This window comes from Centrocercus urophasianus, unplaced genomic scaffold, assembly GCF_019232065.1.
Source record: "Centrocercus urophasianus isolate 14NV4802_14NV808 unplaced genomic scaffold, USGS_Curo_1.0 seq_24, whole genome shotgun sequence".
Taxonomy (NCBI): Eukaryota; Metazoa; Chordata; class Aves; order Galliformes; family Phasianidae; genus Centrocercus; species Centrocercus urophasianus.
The window spans coordinates 1,904,971-1,921,399 of NW_024884800.1; the positions used below are offsets into that span (position 1 = coordinate 1,904,971).

The window sequence follows — 16,429 nt, forward strand, 5'->3', positions numbered from 1 at the left end:
GAAGTGCAGGAGTTGTTCACAGGGAATAATGGCAGCAACGTGCTGTCAGCAATGCCCACCCATCCCATGTGAACATTGGGCAGCCAATCCGACCGATGTTTTATCGCTTCATTATCGAAATGAGACATTTTTAGCAACAAACTGGAGGCAAAGGGCCATAGTCTTCCCGTTCTCTGGATCTGCCGCGGGTTGCACCCACTCCACCACGGCCCCTTCCCAGCACTAGGGCGGAATCCATCATGGCGGCCGGAGGGGGGTGGGGGGGCGCCAAGCGCGTGGCCAACTTCGCCCCCCCCCCCCCATCCCCACGGCCTCTCTGGCCAATCGCCGGGCAGGCAGACAAGCAGCGGCCAATCACCCGGCTCCTCCTGCCCTCCGCCCCGCCCACTTGGGGAGGACGCGCGCACACCTCGCTGCACCCCAGCGACGGCCGTTGTTTGGGCGCTCGGTAGGGCAGGCCAAGCCCCGCCCACCGCACCTTTCACACCATTGGAGCTCCGGGATAGGGCCCGCCCCCGACGGCCGGCTAGCCAATGAAAGAGCGCCAAGGCGTGTCCGTCGGAGTGCGAGGAGTCTATAAAGGGCCCGCGCGGCTGGCGGGAAGGGGCAAGATGGCGGAGTAGCCGCGTCCGGCGTGGCTTGCGCTCTCCTTGCCGCGTCCCTTGGCAGGAGGCGGGTGGATCCCAGCGCCGCAGCGGGCCGCGGTGCGAGGCGGAGCGGGGAGCAGGAGGAGGAGAAGGAGGAGGGCAGCGCTCCCGCCGCCGCAGCCGCCGCCATGCCCAACATCAAGATCTTCAGCGGGAGCTCGCACCAGGACCTGTCGCAGAAGATCGCCGACCGCTTGGGCCTGGAGCTGGGCAAGGTGGTGACCAAGAAGTTCAGCAACCAGGAGACATGGTGAGGCGGGGGCGGGGCCACACTACAATTCCCGGCGGGCAGCGCGGCGGCGACGGCCCGGGTTCCGCGGGGCCGCCGCGCGGGGGCTGCTGGGAGTTGTAGTGCGCGGCGGGTGGCGGCCTGGCACGGCGGGATTGGGGGCGGCCGTGCCCCGCGGGCCTCACACATGGGCCGGCGGTTCCGGGCCCGGCGCGGGGCTCCCGTGAGCGCCCTGAGGCGGTGGGCCCGGCGCCGCGGCCGCCCCCTCCCCGCCCTCTGGCGGCTCTGTGCGGGGCTGCCCCTACGGGGGCTGGGGCGGGGCTAGAGGTGCGGTGCAGGTGAGCGGGTCGCGGCACACACGTGGCCCCGGGCCTCCCCATGAGCTCCGGGAGCCGCAGCCTCACTGTGTGTGTGGAGTTAGGAGAAAGGAGAGGCTGAAACGTATGCCGAGGTAGGGGATATCTGGAGGAAATCAGCCCTATGTGCCGTAGCCAGTGTGATAGGAGGAATCCTGAATGGCCAGGGACAGTCTCATACAGACGTGAGTTGTTTCCATCTCGTGGTGTTGGAACTGCTGCCCTGAGGCTGTGCACATAGGTGTGGTAGGGCTGTGTGTGATGGACAGCAGTGTCATTGCTCTGTCCTCACGTCCCCATCCCTCCCAGCAGGTCCCTGTATGAGCACTGATGTGGGTTTTAAACATCCAGTCGGTTTCTTATTTACCTCCGTCAACTCAAGGCCCGTGCTGAAAGAAAAAGCAGAACAGTTCAGTTGAGCTCATACACAATAAATGGGCTCTAGTGTTAAACTCTGGTATTAAAGTACAGCGGGAGATGGCACTGTGTGTGCTGTTAGTTCTGGTGTTTGCTCACTGAGTAGGTCTCCACCAGAGCAATAAGCATGGCAAGATGTCTAGAGTTAGCAGTTTGCTGGTGGAGGTGGAGCAGCAAGGCCTGGTGTTCAATAAAAACATGTTGAAGGGGGAGGATAAGATGAGAAATGAATAAAATTGAAGGTCTGCCTTCAGGTGCTCTAAACACAACGCCATTAGGGCTGGGGGGTTATCACTTGCCTGCCTGCTCCCAGAGTTTGCTGCAGGATGTGAGCATCGCCAGCACTGGGAGAAACTGGGGGAGGATTTATCCTCCTTAGAGTGACTCTGGGTTCCTTCCACATCTGTGGCAGGCTTCTCTAAATTTTACTGTTGCAGCGCTTAGGGCTTCATCTTGTACAGCATTTCTACAGGAGCCTCAAAGCTGAGGAAGCCTGAGGTGGCTGCGTGCCTTGCAGCCCTGCTTTGGGCGCAGGTGTCCTGACACACGCGCTGGAGCTGGCGGCGTGCTGCTGGCAAACAGGACCTTTGGCTTGTGTTCAGTGCCTTCATCAGCAGGGATTAGTGTGCATTACATCCAGGAGGAAATTAACCCCAAAAGCCTTTCCAGAGTGAAAAGCTGGAGGGCTTCTCTGTTCAAAGCAGTGAAAAGCTGTTAGGGCTCTAATAGAATAATCTGCTGCAGCATGGCTTCTGTTGGGAGCTTGGCTTGGCTTTCCCTGCTGACTGGCCATCATCCCTGCTTCCTTTATACACTGCTGCTTTGTACTTCTGTGATTTGGGGGGACAGGAACTGTTTGAGGGGGTTTACATGCTTGGCTTGCATTGAGATTAAAAGCAGAGGCTGAGCGCTTTCAGCCTTATTGAACCATTAAATGTGAGCAGTGAACACTGTGAAATAGCTACTGAGCAAACAAGCAACAGCATTTGTGCCAAACACCCGTGATTACATGGTGCTGTCACCCACAGACCCTCAGGATTGCAGCCCCTTGGTCGCTCTGCAGGCATAGATAATGACTGCAGCTTTAATTCCTGTTTGGATCCATCTCTTCTTTCCCCATCTGTTCCCAGTGTGGAAATAGGAGAGAGCGTACGTGGGGAGGACGTCTACATTGTGCAGAGTGGTTGTGGGGAAATCAATGACAATCTGATGGAGCTCCTTATCATGATAAATGCATGCAAGATTGCCTCAGCCAGCAGAGTCACAGCTGTCATCCCTTGCTTCCCTTATGCTCGGCAGGACAAAAAGGACAAGGTAAGGGATTGAAGAAGGGGTTGTGCTGGGGAAGGATGTGTGCATGCAAGGAAAGGCCGGCAGGCCTGCCTGCCTGCCAGGGCTTAGCTGAAATTGAATATGTGGAGGAAGAGATAAAAGTTAATTTAACTTCAACCCGAGGGCATCGAAGTGCAGATTCATCTTCACAAAGATGTAGTTCTGCTCGAAAGTACACCAACCTGTAATCAGCAGCTGATGAAAAGATGCAATGTTAATGAGTGCTGCTTTTAGCAACTGCTTGTGAATCATTGCCTAGGGGTGGAAGGCTCACGTCTTGATGAAGGAGTTAAACTAGTCTTAAATACTGTTTTTTTTTCCTGTCTTAGAGCCGAGCCCCGATCTCTGCCAAGCTGGTTGCAAACATGCTGTCTGTGGCAGGAGCAGATCACATAATCACAATGGACCTGCATGCATCTCAGATTCAGGTAGGAACTGAAATTAGGAAGCACTTGGCTGCTCCCATCTGAGCCTGTTTACTGCCTTGCAGGCTTTCCTGTCATCTGCTTTTTTTAGCTACAGCAGCAGTCAGCACTTAAGAGCACAGGGCTGGAAGGGAGTTGTAGGGTCAGTTAGAAGGGGGTGGGGAGGTGGGCAACAGGTTCCTCTGTGAATAAAATTGTAGCTGCTCTCAACCAGACCACGCATAACGAGCCCTGTATAAATGAGTGTTGGTTAGTAAATGATCCGTGCAACTCAGTCACCATACGGGGGCACTCTGTGTTCTTAATTGGTCCCGTGAGGAATTTCAGATGGAGAATGGTTTTATTTAATGTTCTGAAATATTGAGCAGAGCTTTCCAATACAGGACAGTCAGAGAGGAGTGAGTGGTGCTGCCTGACACAGTGGGTAACACTACTGCTGCCCTGAGCTCCCACACCCTCCAGGTGTGCTGGCACAGCTGCTTATGAGCATTCAGCTGACCAGGACAGTTATATGAAAGCTTGCTGCTGATGAGATGGGCAGCTCTGCTTGTATCCATTCCACCCTTCCTCTGCAGTTGGCTTTGATCCCTTCCCAAGCTGCTGGTGAATGGAAAACAATGGCTTTGCTGGAAGTGAGCCATCTCAACAGAGCAATTGGAATTTTGACCAGGGCTTGCTTTGAACCAGCAGGAGCTGTTTAGCAGGGAGAGGAGGGACAGCAAGGTGTCAAGCTGTTGGTCTTTTGCCTCTTTCCACCTTGAACAAGCTGTGAGACCAAGAACAGTTTACACCTGGGACAGTTGTAGCACATCTGTTGTATTGGTGCAAGCATTTTGAATCCACAGAGGTCAGCTCTCTGCTGCCTGGTGAAGTAGGTGGGCTTGCTGTCATTTTAATGATTGAAAATGCAGCCACTCACGTGTCAGTGTAAATTCTGGTGGTGTTTGCCCATAAATGCTTCATCTCAGGTAGAGCATGAAAGTCTCAGCTGCACTCTCATACAAAAGATCTCAGAGCCCAGCAATGGTGTTCCTTTTGCATCTTGGAGCAGCAATGTCTGCCATGAGGATCACCTTTCAGCAGCACTGATGAGTTTGAGTTGAATAATTGGTGCTGTGTGGATCATTGTCCAGCACGTCTGGCTTCAGCCTGGATGTGTGGGGCTGCTGAACCCAGAATTGATGGTAGGAAGGATCTGCTCCCCTGCACCTTGAGCACAAGGCCTGTTGTGCTGGGCATTGCTCCCTGCTCCTGTCCATTGCTCCCTGTGCAGCATTAACTTCAGCTTTTAGTGACCTTTGAGGTTTACCTGAGCAGCCTGCTGGGTCAGCGTCCAGTTGTGCAACCAGGTGCATTGCCATGTTTTGAGGTTGGTTTTCTATACCCCTTGAGATAGAACTAATTCCATGTTGTAAAATGTCAGCTGTTAAGTGTTACTTACATTGCTAAACTGGTTCCAGTCTTACCACTGTTCTGTATATATGCCATTCCACTGAGAGGAGTAGATAGGGAAGCAGAAAATGCTGTGGCTGTGTGCCTGATAACATAGAAATCTTCTTCCAATCTCTGGTCTTGGAATGTGACCTTCAGCTGCATCTGTTCCTGTCATCTTTCTTGCAGGGTTTTTTTGACATCCCTGTTGATAACTTGTATGCTGAACCTGCTGTACTGAAATGGATCAAAGAGAATATTCCCGAGTGGAAGAACTGCACCATTGTTTCACCAGATGCTGGTGGAGCCAAGAGGTAAGCTGTCAGAGCGAGCAGAGATGCTGCTTCCTCTACCTGAATTCCTGAGTGTGCCTGTAGCTAACTGACCCTGCTCTGAAGACATGTTCCCCCTCTGCCAGCTGGCTGCAGCAAGGGAAGAGCAGTCAGTGACTCTCCCTGCGGAATACCTAAAAGGTTTCTTGAGCTGCATGGAGAAGGAAATAGATTCTAGAATCACAGCTGCATGGATAGTTGTCCAATTACTACATCCCAGACTAAAACTGTTCTTTCTAGGAAGGGAATTATGCATGTTAAAGGAGAGGGTCGTGTAGCTCGTGCTCATATGCCAAGACAAGGTATTCGTGCTGGATAATAATGCATTTTCAGCTAGACTGTTCTCTCTGAGGTATTTAGTCTGCTGAGGCATTTTCTTGCTTTATTGCTCTTAATTTTAACTGCTTGCTGTGGTTTCAGCCTGCTGCTGCTCGTCCTCTTCCCTGAGAGCAGAGACCATAGACAATTCTTAAGAGCAGCAGCATATGTCACAGCACATTTCTGCTAAGATGGTCTGACAAAATCCCATCTTGCTGCAGATGAACAGCAGTTTGTGGGCAGTTTGGAACGGTGTCAGATTAGTGAGAAACAAGGCTGATTTTTGCTGCTTCTGTATAATGGTTACACATGAGCAGTGAAGTAAAGCAGGTGAACTCTTGAATCCAGGAGACCGTTGCACCAAAATGCTGACGTGTGCTGAGCTGAGCCACACACTCTGGAATGATTGCAGCTATCTGTTACAAAGAGCCAAGCTGTGTGCCTTTCTGGAGCAGCGCTGTGGCCCAGGTGTGTCAGCCAGGGCCTTCTGTGTGTTCAGCTCCTTATTGTGTAATGCAGGTCACCAAGTGCCAAGTCAGCCAGCTATCCTTTGATTTCTCACCAGTGAAGCTTTTACATCACTGTTCATCAGTAGCAGTAGATAAAGCTTGAGTCCCTCCAGGGAAGATTTCCTGTGGTCACATTTAACAGCGGCGAGCAGTGAGCAGATGTGGTGACAGCTTCCTTTACTGCAATCTTAGCATCTTTTCAGTTCGAGATCTGACTGAAGCTGCCCTGGAGTTAAGTGTGGTTTGGAAACTGTTCTCTCTTCAGAGTGACCTCCATTGCAGATCGGTTGAATGTAGACTTTGCCCTCATTCACAAGGAGCGCAAGAAAGCCAACGAGGTGGATCGCATGGTGCTGGTGGGTGATGTGAAGGACAGGGTGGCCATTCTGGTGGATGATATGGCAGACACGTGTGGCACCATCTGTCACGCTGCAGACAAGTGAGTAGGGCTGGCTGATGCTTTCCTCAATCAAAAAACCAACTATTACTAGGGATGGCTAATGAATTCATTGATTTGTATGTGAAGTTTCACAAGGTAGAATCCTAGAATGGCCTGGGTTGAAAAGGAGCACAGTGCTCATCCAGTTCCAACCCCCTGCTGTGTGCAGGTCACCAACCAGCAGCCCAGGCTGCCCAGAGCCACATCCAGCCTGGCCTTGAATGCCTGCAGGGATGGGGCATCCACAGCCTCCTTGGGCAACCTGTTCCAGTGCCTCACCACCCTGTGTGAAAAACTTCCTCCTAATATCCAACCTCAACCTCCCCTGTCTCACTTTAAAACCATTCCCCTTGTCCCATCACCATCCACCTTCACAAACAGCCATTCCCCTTCCTGTTCATATGCTCCCTTCAAGTACTGAAAGGCCACAATGAGGTCTCCCCAGAGCCTTCTCTTTTCCAAGCTAAACAAGCTCAGTTCCCTCAAGCTTTTCTCATAGGAGAGCTGCTCCATCCCCCACAGAAAATGAATGAGAAGTGTAGCTGAACTTCTGACTGTATGAGTAGCCAGGTGGGCTGCTCTCTTATTTGAAAGCACGTATCCAGGGATGGCTGGTGGGTATTGCTCTTGATGGTGAGTGTAGTGATGTTCGATTTCTCGCACTTGAGTTTGACATAGACAGGTTGCCAACACTGATTCTGATGTAATTAAATGCTGTCTCAACCATCAACTTAATATCACACATCTGAATTTCTATTAGCACTAAGCTTCCCAGGCTTTGATATCAGCCGTCTAAACTAGAAGAGCCACTAGTTGGTAACACCTGCCCCCTTGTGTTGGCAGAAGTCAGAAGGTGGGTTTGTGTGATACGACCCAAATATCCCAGGGCTGATAGATGCTGCTGCAGTGTGTAACTTGCTTGTGATGGATTTTATGGTACTTGTTTGACTGTTTGCCTCCCCACATTGCAGTGGCTTAACCTCTTCCCTGCACCCATTTTAATGCTGGTTAGTAATTCTTCATTCCTCTTCTTCCCCCTCCCCTGCTCACAGGCTCGTGTCAGCTGGAGCCACCAAAGTTTATGCCATCTTAACTCATGGGATCTTTTCTGGGCCGGCAATCTCTCGGATCAATAACGCCTGCTTTGAGGCAGTGGTAGTCACAAACACGATACCCCAGGAGGACAAGATGAAGCAGTGCCCTAAAATCCAGGTGAGCATCTCCTCCTTTTTCTCCTTGGAGGCAGCCCACTTGTCTGCCTCCCTTTTGGTGGGGAAAACACCACCACTGTGTAGGATTTACAGCAGTATCACCAGACTGCAGCTTCCCAGCGCTGACCAGTGTTGTGTTCTATCTAGCAGACACCTATGAAAGGAACCTGCTTATCCAGGTAGACTTAGAAGTCATTTTTTTTTTCAGTGCTTGCCTTACCTGGAGCAGATTACTGATCATGTGGGGGGCACAATGTATGCAAGCAGTTGTCACTCCTGCAGAGGGTGCTGCATGCAAAGGACACGTACTCAAGCAGAAAGCAGTAGGTAGGAATTTCTCAAGCTGATAATGATGCTGATGTCACTTGTGAAATCATCACCCACCACAGTATGGGGTGCAAGCCTTGTTTTCCCACAAAAGAAAGGTCAGAAGAAGCTGTCGGAGGGATTTCTGGTCTCTGTGGGAAAACCTTTGCTCTTGCTGCCTCTCCTGATGCCTTTGGGAGATCAGAGAAGCTATTGAGTTCATAACAACAAGTCGGAGGGGAAAGAAAAAGCAAGATTTGAAAGGCTGTGACAACTTCAAACATTGCCTTGTATTTCCAGGCCTATAACCAACCCTTTATGTGAATTCCTTTATCCAGATGTCCTTTTTATGAGAAGGTGTTTCGTGCAGGGGGGGAAGAGGCATGGGAAAACAGTGTGTATGATAACAGCTGAAAGTGACCTAAGAGGGAGCTCAGCCTCACTCCGTGCACATGCTGTGCTGGTTTGGCTGAGGGCAGGTGGCAGCTCCACAGCACAGTGCTCAGGTGTTCAGGAAAGAGAAAGAAAACCCCTTTGCTGTCCCCATGAAAACAGGCAGCTTGTGAAGATACTGCTGTAGTGCACACAGTCAGGGGCATCCTAAGCACTGAATTCCCAGCACAGATCTATAGGACAAAAGCATGTGAGATGAGGGCAGTAGTTCTGCAGGCTGTCACTCCTTTACAGTAACTCTGCTGTTCAGTGTTTGGAAGTAAAGAACTGTAGCAGTTCTAAGTCCCATCTTCTGTCTGCTGCTGCAGCTCTTAGGTTTGTTTTTTTTTCCCCCCTTCCTTCTTAGGCAAATTATCCAGGAAAAAGAAAATGTTAAATAGGAATTTCACTTAATTCATGCACCACATCTATAGTGCTTCTTAGAGACTGCACTGTACTGAAGTGTTAGATGCTGGGGTTCAGAGCTGGAGTTTGAAGCTTGATATTTTTTTTTTTTCTCTGCTGTTAACTGGTTTACCCCACCAGGTGGAGCCAGCACTTGTGTAACTTGGCACTGAACTGGAGCAGTGTAGCTTCATCTCTGATAAACCCTTGCAGTGGCAATGGTAAAGCCTCGTGACTGCAGGGAAGTAATCTTGGTCTTGCTGCAAACTCCCTGAACTTCTCTGCAACTACAGACTGAGTCAGATAGCCCCAGGCTACGTGGAATGGGGTAAAAGTCTAAGGAGTCTCAGCAGAGAAAGGCAACAGATTGTCATGCTGGGAAAGGTCACCACTGAAGGGTTTCTTGTCGTGCTTTATGTGCCCTGTCTTCAGAGGGACAGAGAAGCAAAAGCCTGCGCCGTGTACAGCTCTAATTTGTCTTCATCTGATCCAGCACAAATTTGGGGCACTGAGTTCACTCTCAAATGATTTTTTTCCTTGCCTTAGCAGCCATTCTCACAGGTTTGATGTCTCTTTCCCCTCCAGGTGATTGACATCTCAATGATCCTTGCAGAAGCCATCAGGAGGACTCATAATGGGGAATCTGTCTCCTACCTATTCAGCCATGTCCCTTTATAACAACTGATGCCAGCTTCTGCTTGTATGGCTTTTTTTTTTTTTTTTTTTTTTTTTTTAAACCAAAAGTTGTTCAGCTTGTTGTAAAGTCCAGTAGAAGACTCTGCTTGTTCCAGTGCAGTTCTCCACAGCTCCTCCTGCTTTAAGTCAGGCTTACTGGCTCTGACCCCAGCATGGGGAGGCTGGGGCAAAAAGCTCATCTCTGTAACACTCCAGCTCTGCCAGCAACCCTGTGCACTGAGAGCTCATCAGTAGGATTGGCTCAGTGCTGCAGATCTGTGGAGAGCAGGACTGACACATGGTGCATTGCCACAATTGTTTTGGGGGGTGGGGAAGAGGGTTTGTCTGTGGGCAGGGTGAGATGACCTGATGTGCACACCCTGAATTGTTAGGGAAGTAGATCTCCCTAGGACGTGTGGGTCTGGATGTACAACGAGGGCCCCAAAGGCTGCTGTCTTATTGCTCTACAGCTGCCAGCTCTTCAAGAGGGATGAGGAAGACTTGTCTTGGCCAAGCTTTGACCATAGCTGAAGCCCTGGGGACATCTGGGAGGTGTTTCACACCTGGGGCTGGTTCAGCTACACCTTCCTCTTGCGAAAGGAGGTCGGTGTAGCTTGCAGACTTGAATTCCCCTTCAGTACTGAAGAAATGTCCTTTAATGTGTTGCACAACAGAGTGCTGAGAGTGTGGTCTGCAGAACTGCCTTGCTGTTGGGTTAACTTAGTGGTGAAGGTGCTCCTTGGGCAAGTATTCTTCTCCCTCTTATGCAGAGGGCACCTGCTGGTTGTGGGCTGTGGGTTTTAGGGTAGATTAAAACCAGTTCTTCCATTTCACAAGTTCCCATTAGCCTTGCTACTGACTGGAGGACTGTGTGGTGTGCTGTACTGCACCTGGACATGCTGTGCACGTGTATCTTGGTCTGTTTTCACCAGTGCTCTGGTAGCTGAGCCTCTCCACCCTGCAGAAGCTTGGCCTCTGGCAGTGGGTTGAAGGGGCTCGTGTTACACAGCACTGGGAAAACTGCAAATCCGAAACCAATCTGATGGGCAGCGAGGTGCCCGAAAGAGAAACACCAAAACTAGAGTTAGTGTAAAATAAGTATCATCCAAAACTTGAACGCGTAGTAACTGTACCAGACAATCTTACAATGTCTCTCCTGGACTCTTATGGTGTTACAGGTCAAGCTGTTTTATGCTCTGGTTTTTATAAGCACTCCTCCTCGATTTGTTTGTGAGATGGGGAAGGGAAAAGGGAAAAGAAGGAACTTGAGATGACTTGCTGGGGTAAATAGCATGGCATCAGGAGGATTACTGGGCTGTAAGGGGAACTAACTGAAAAGAGGTGGTTGAGATCTGGGAAGTACGACTTCAGCTGTGCCTTTTAATGAGAACTTCTCCCCTCTCCCTTCCTAGATTTCCTGTCCTGTGGCGATGTTAACACTTCTATTACAGTGTAGGGTTGTTGGTTGTTTGTTTCTTTTTGGTTTTTTTTTTTTGTATAAGAATTGGTGTTTGTCTGGAACGTGTATCCCTTGCTTTGCTTTGCATCCTGCACTGAGCTGGGCCGAGAGCCCAATTCCTGCCTCCTGCTTTGGAGCCCTGCTGCTGCACTGCCAACGCCTCGGGAGCTGAGAGCCAGGACGTCAGAGCAGCAGTGTGAGGATTTTCAGCAGCATTTGTGTTTAAATATGTGACCTGATGAAGGAATTAAACTTTTATTTAAAAAAAAAAAAAAAAACCAACAAAACAAACCACAACACGTAGCCTCTGCTTATAAGTGCATTTGAAAAGCCTGAAAAAATGGTGTGTGTCCGTGTGATGTGGGCACAGGGGGGGGAAGGGACCTTGGCAGCTCACCTGGCTTAGCAGCAGGGCTGACTGCAAGGTTCTGCTTTGCTGTGCTCACTCTTAGGGCTGAGCTGCTAGGAGTGGTGGCTCCTGTCTGCATCTGATGTTGTGGGCTTATGCTGTGGCAGTGCAGTTTCTCTTGTTCTGTGCAATTACATATCTGAGCAGATCTGTTCGCATCAGTGTTCAGCTGTGGTTAAAACCTGAATAGTTGAGCAAGCATCAGTGAAGAATAGTGAAGCATTGTGCATAAAGCTAATGATTTGAGACAGCAGGATTGTTCTGAGAAGCACCTGTTTACCTGAACCATGATCCTCTCTTATTGCATATTGTAGACCCAGAAAGCATAAGTGAAATGGAAGGGAAGGAGATGGCAGCTCTGGAGAAAGGTCTTTGACCTCAGAGCAGTCGTCTTGCTCATGCTGGAGCACCACAGCAGGAGCTGCAGCCTCAGGCAGACTTTGCTGAAGACCACTGCTGTAAAATAATTCAGTACAGAATACCTGAATTGTGGATTTTTTTCCCCCCCAAAGAGGGCAGTGCGGGGATGGTGGTGGAACAGGCTCAGTTCCTTGGGAACGTGAGCTTCACAGCACAAGGTTCTCTCAAAAGGAATCTTTCAAAGGGCTCCTAATGGTGCTGGTGTGCATGTCCAGCTTCCTTAGTTGCTTCAATTAAAAGTTGGAGGAAGAGGGAGCAGTGCAGACTTAGAGATCTGCGTGGCAGTGCTGTAGCTGCACAAAGGATGGGTGATGAGTAGGACATGAGGGCTATTGCAGGGAAATAAAGCAGTTTTGCACTGCAAGCCTTCAGATGAGGAGGGTTGCACACCAGGATAAGAAGTCCTTAAATTAAAAAACTACTCCATTTCCAAATGCTAAACCTATTTGAAAAGACTGGCTGCCTAGGAGCGACCATTGCGATACCAAAGTATCAGGTCTCATTTTGCCCTTCCTGCATGCACACAGGACAGGAAAAGCGTTCTCCCTTTCTGCCTTGGTCACAAGCGCAGCTCGGGCAGCTGTACTCGTGCTGCCCTACAGTTTGGGGTGTGCTGCAGGGCTCTGAGCAGGGTCTGCTCCAGCAGCATCAGCTGCCCTGCAAAGTCCCGGTAGCGACGGCAGCACAAAGGAATGCATCACTCATAACCCAGCTCGGTTATCTGGAGGTAATGCTCAGGCTGGGAATAGCCGTGCTGCTGGGTTGGCCACTTGTGCCTGGCGGGCAGCAGGACTTGGAGCGAGACAAGGCACGTCCCAATTTGCTCTCACCAGCATCTCCTTCCTGCTGCCGTGTAAGAGCCGTATCTCTGAGGTGGGCTGTTGCAGCAGCATGGAGGATGTGCCTCCATGGGGAAGTGCAAGGGCTGACAAAGCCCTTCTGCTCAAAGCCGCTGCCTGGGCTCAGAGTGAGGAGAAGTGAAATCGGTGGGCGGAAGGAGCCGTGCCCTGCTGTAACACAGCAGCCCTGCTGCATGCATTGCCTCTGCGGGCCGCTCCGTTCTCCCTCGCTAGAAAAACGTGCGGATGCCCTGCAGGAGGCTGAGCTCCGCGCTCACAGCCGGGCTCCTTCCTGCAGCAGGGAGCGGAGCGTTCCAGGCAGCGGCCGTCGTGGCCCGCAGCCGCGTGCTGCGGGAGGTTTGAAGCTCAGCTAAGATGGCTGGCAGCTGCTCTATTTCGGGTCGGGGCTGCTTTCGCTTTCCTCCTTTCTGCTTGCTGTCTCGGTTCCGTCGTTGTGAATTACTGAAAGCAGAAATAGCCGCGTGCACGAGGCCGGGCCGGCTGTGAGGGGCGTGCACGGTGAATTTGCCGTGGGAAAAAGCTCGGGCTGGGAGCTGAGCTGTGCGGGATGGGTCCGAAACTGCCGAACGGCTGTGCGGGAGCGGCGGAACCCCGCTTTGTGCCCAAAGGGCGCGGGGCTGCAGAGCGCCGCTCAGAGCGCAGCCCTGCGGGCACTGCGAGCGGAGGGGGCTTCGCTGTGCCCCCCCCTCCCCGACCCAGCCCTGCTGCGGGGCCGCTGCCGCATCGGAGCCCCCGGGGGTCCCTCCTTCCCACGGAGCCGTGTGTACGGGTGTGCGGCACAGCGCTCTGTGCACACACGCACCCGCGCCGCGGGGCATCACGGGAGTTGGAGTTCTCCCAGTGCTCTCGAAGCGGAGGCGGCAAGCGGCGCGCGGACTACGTTTCCCAGCGTGCACCGCGGGCAGCGGAGCAGCCAATGGGCTCGCGGGATGGGCGGCGGCCGGGGTATAAAAGCGCCGCCCCACGCGGCGTGCTTCAGTCTCACCTGGGGAGCGCGGAGTGGAGCAGTGCGGTTACGGAGGAGGAGCGGAACACGAGCGGTCTGTGCGGGCGGGTCTCTGCTCAGCGTTGGAGCTCGGGGCGCTGCGGTCGCGCGGGGGTCCTTGGTGGGTGCGGGGTGGCTGAGGGCCCCGCCCTGCGCTATTGTCCGTGGTGGGAAGCGGGCGTGGGGCGGCCCCCGGGGGGGGGGGGGCGGCCGGCCTTTGTCTGCGCGGTGCTGCGTGTCCACCCGGCGCGGAGCTCCGCTGATACGAACCGTGGGGGGGTCGGGTCTCATAGGCAAAATGTGCGACAAACCGGACCTGTCGGAGGTGGAGAAATTCGATAAGAAGAAGCTGAAAAAGACCAACACGGAGGAGAAGAACACGCTGCCCTCCAAGGAGAGTGAGTGCGGAGGGGATGGAGCCGGGGCTGGGGGGGGGTGCTGCCCGGTCACGGCTGGAGATGCGGGTATCCCGGGCGCTGATCTCACTGCTGAGGAATCCGCGGGGAGAGGCGGTCGGAGCAGCTGAGAAAAACGCAGAAAAACGCGCCCGGGGGCGGGTGGGGGGGTTGGGGCGCTCCCTGTGCTGTACCCATCATTGGGACAAAGTGTGCTGCGACCCCGCTGCTGTGGGTCACGTCCCGTGCATGAGGTGCTGCCCTCGGGGTGGGGTATCCCGGTGAGAAGCTGCGGGAGGATGCTCGCTGCCCTCTGATTGCTGTTGGGTTCAGACAATAAAACCCATTGCCGGGCTGTGAGCGATCGCTCCGCAGCCGATGGGTGTTCCTACGGAGGAGCAGCCGTGGGGGTTAATGGACCTCTCTTCTTCTCTTACAGCCATCGAGCAGGAGAAGGAATGCGTGAAGTCTTCCTAGAGCGATGGTCTGGCAGGAAGAGCCACCACTTGATTGGTTTTTGTTTTTTGTTTTTTGTTTTTTTCCTTTTCTATGAATTAAATCATCTGTTTTTTGTGGGTTTTTTTTTTTAAACTTCCATCATGTACACGTCTAGAAAACAGCCGTATCGTCTGACCCACTGCCCCGCCTCGCTGGCAGCTTTGGTGAGTGGGGGACACAAAGTGTGGCCCCCCCGATCCATCAGCCCAACCCAACCCCATGGGTGCTGCCCAGCTGATGACTGCTGACCGTGCTGACCTTGCTCTGGTGCGTGGGGAGGTGAGCAAAGGCTGCGGAGGCTCCTGGGGACAGAGCTCTGCACTGGGGGAGTGGGATCCTTTCTGGCCACCCTGTGGCCTCGATGTCATCCTTTTTGCTGATGGTGTTCTGTAGCCTCACAATTTGTCTTCCTTGGGGAAAAAATGAGAAGTTTATTATAAAATAAAACAAAAGTATAACAACCTCCCTCCTGGCTTGTGGCTTCTTCCCTGGGGAAGGTTCAGGTGTAGCCCTGGGGGTGGGAAGGGCAGGGTTGGAGGTTGGCATTGCTCAGAGAGATCCCTACAGGGGCAGCCCAGCTCAGGGTGGGGACTGAACCTACTGCTCTGAGCAGTTTGTGTCCTCTGCCCAAAGCACTGCTTCAGGGCTGGGCTGGAGGTTCCTCCGCTGGCCCAGGTCCCACGGGTGCTGTGTCCGTCCCCTTACTGCCTGGCACAGCCCTTCCCTCACCTGCCTCAGCCCCTGCCTTAGGCTGAAGGAGGTTTTTGCAGCCCTCAGAGATGGGCTTGGTACCCTCTCAGCTGTTCCTGGCCCAGCACAATGAGGTTCTGTGTGCATCCCCAAGGCTCTGCTGAGGTTTCCCAAGACTTCCTCACCCGCTCCAGGGTCACCTGCCAGACTGTTGTGCCTGCAGAGGTGGGAGCAGACAGACCAGCAGCTTTGATGGCAGAAACACCGGGACTGTTTCCACCAACACAGTGGGCAGGGAGTTAGCAGCTGCCTCACCCGATTCTTGCTATCTTTGGCTCTGAAGGCAAAGACCCCCAAATGTCCCCATTGCAGGAGGAAGGTTGGCCAGCAAGGGGAGGATCATTACAGAAAAGTGCTCTCTACCAACACTGTCCCTCCCTCCCTGCCCTGGACCTTCTCTTTTTCACACCCAGGGTGTGTGGGCAGTTGGGATGCCTGCCAGGTTGATGTCCCCAAACTGCGATGGCTTTGGCAGCATGGGTGCAGGTGATGCTGCACCGTGTGGTGACCATCCCCGAGGGGCTGAGTGCCACAGTCCCTTGTGTCCTGGGAGTATCCATGCCTCCCCATTGGGGCCCCGTCCAGCTGCTCTGGGGCTGTTTCCTCCCATGGGTTTATCGGCTGTGAAGGAGGGAGGAGGCGGTTGAGTCACCGTTGGGAGTTATTTGGGTTCTGCAGGACAAATACCTGGTGAGCAGCAGCACGGGGCCAATTCGGCTCAGGGCTCGTGGCTGGGATGGGCGCCTCCCCCCCTCCCTTGGGACTGACTCAGCCGGGAGGGGATTTGGCCCCATGGGTTTGCACGGAGATAATCTCGGGCATTTCGAGCACAATAAGGCGAAGAAGCCACACTCTGGGCTTCACAGCCACGCAAATCTGCAGCTCCTCTGTGTGCAGGGCAGAGCTGTCACCTAGCTGTGCGGCACGGGGCTGCGTGCACAGCTGCAGGGAGGGAGAGAGAGCAAACATGAGCTGCAAGGGAAAACCTGCATGCACAGGAGGTGTTTGGAAGCAGCCATGCATGCATGCACAGTGTGTGCACAGTGCAGGTGTGAGCTTGGTACGAAGGGAAAGCAGAGGGGATGCAGCAGTAGGTGAAAGCAATGGGCAAGCCAGCAGCACTGAGTGCAGTGCTCAGCACGCACCAACACCTCCCCAAGAAGCTGAGAAGTTATTACTGCTCTCAAAA

General features: G+C 53.0%; 2 protein-coding genes across 3 annotated transcripts; both read left to right on the plus strand.

The window, feature by feature from the left end:
* The first annotated feature begins 690 nt into the window (after nucleotides 1–690).
* On the plus strand, nucleotides 691–9,519 carry PRPS1 (phosphoribosyl pyrophosphate synthetase 1). The gene is made up of 7 exons (XM_042825289.1): nucleotides 691–897; nucleotides 2,780–2,963; nucleotides 3,311–3,409; nucleotides 5,027–5,151; nucleotides 6,262–6,435; nucleotides 7,488–7,647; nucleotides 9,375–9,519. Exons 1-7 carry the CDS (start codon nucleotides 776–778, stop codon nucleotides 9,465–9,467), a joined length of 957 nt encoding a protein of 318 aa, XP_042681223.1. The 5' UTR covers nucleotides 691–775; the 3' UTR covers nucleotides 9,468–9,519.
* Nucleotides 9,520–13,571: 4,052 nt separating this feature from the next.
* TMSB15B (thymosin beta 15B) lies at nucleotides 13,572–14,955 on the plus strand. Of its 2 annotated transcripts, none has more exons than XM_042825223.1 (3): nucleotides 13,572–13,652; nucleotides 13,891–13,995; nucleotides 14,432–14,955. In XM_042825223.1, the coding sequence occupies exons 2-3, from the start codon at nucleotides 13,896–13,898 to the stop codon at nucleotides 14,467–14,469; spliced, it is 138 nt and encodes a 45-aa protein (XP_042681157.1). In that variant the 5' UTR covers nucleotides 13,572–13,652; nucleotides 13,891–13,895; the 3' UTR covers nucleotides 14,470–14,955. The 2 variants fall into 2 exon arrangements, with proteins under 2 accessions (XP_042681157.1, XP_042681158.1); XM_042825224.1 differs by having other exon boundaries at nucleotides 13,639–13,718.
* The last annotated feature ends 1,474 nt before the right edge of the window (nucleotides 14,956–16,429 follow it).

What these genes read in the sequence shown, in the direction of transcription:
- TMSB15B (XM_042825223.1), top strand. Translation starts at nt 13,896, where the DNA reads ATGTGCGACAAACCGGACCTGTCGGAGGTGGAGAAATTCGATAAGAAG. An exon ending in CACGCTGCCCTCCAAGGAGA is followed by an intron (nt 13,996 to 14,431) that starts GTGAGTGCGGAG and finishes CTTCTCTTACAG; the next exon opens with CCATCGAGCAGGAGAAGGAA.
- PRPS1 (XM_042825289.1), top strand. Translation starts at nt 776, where the DNA reads ATGCCCAACATCAAGATCTTCAGCGGGAGCTCGCACCAGGACCTGTCG. An exon ending in GATGCTGGTGGAGCCAAGAG is followed by an intron (nt 5,152 to 6,261) that starts GTAAGCTGTCAG and finishes TTCTCTCTTCAG; the next exon opens with AGTGACCTCCATTGCAGATC. An exon ending in AGCAGTGCCCTAAAATCCAG is followed by an intron (nt 7,648 to 9,374) that starts GTGAGCATCTCC and finishes TTTCCCCTCCAG; the next exon opens with GTGATTGACATCTCAATGAT.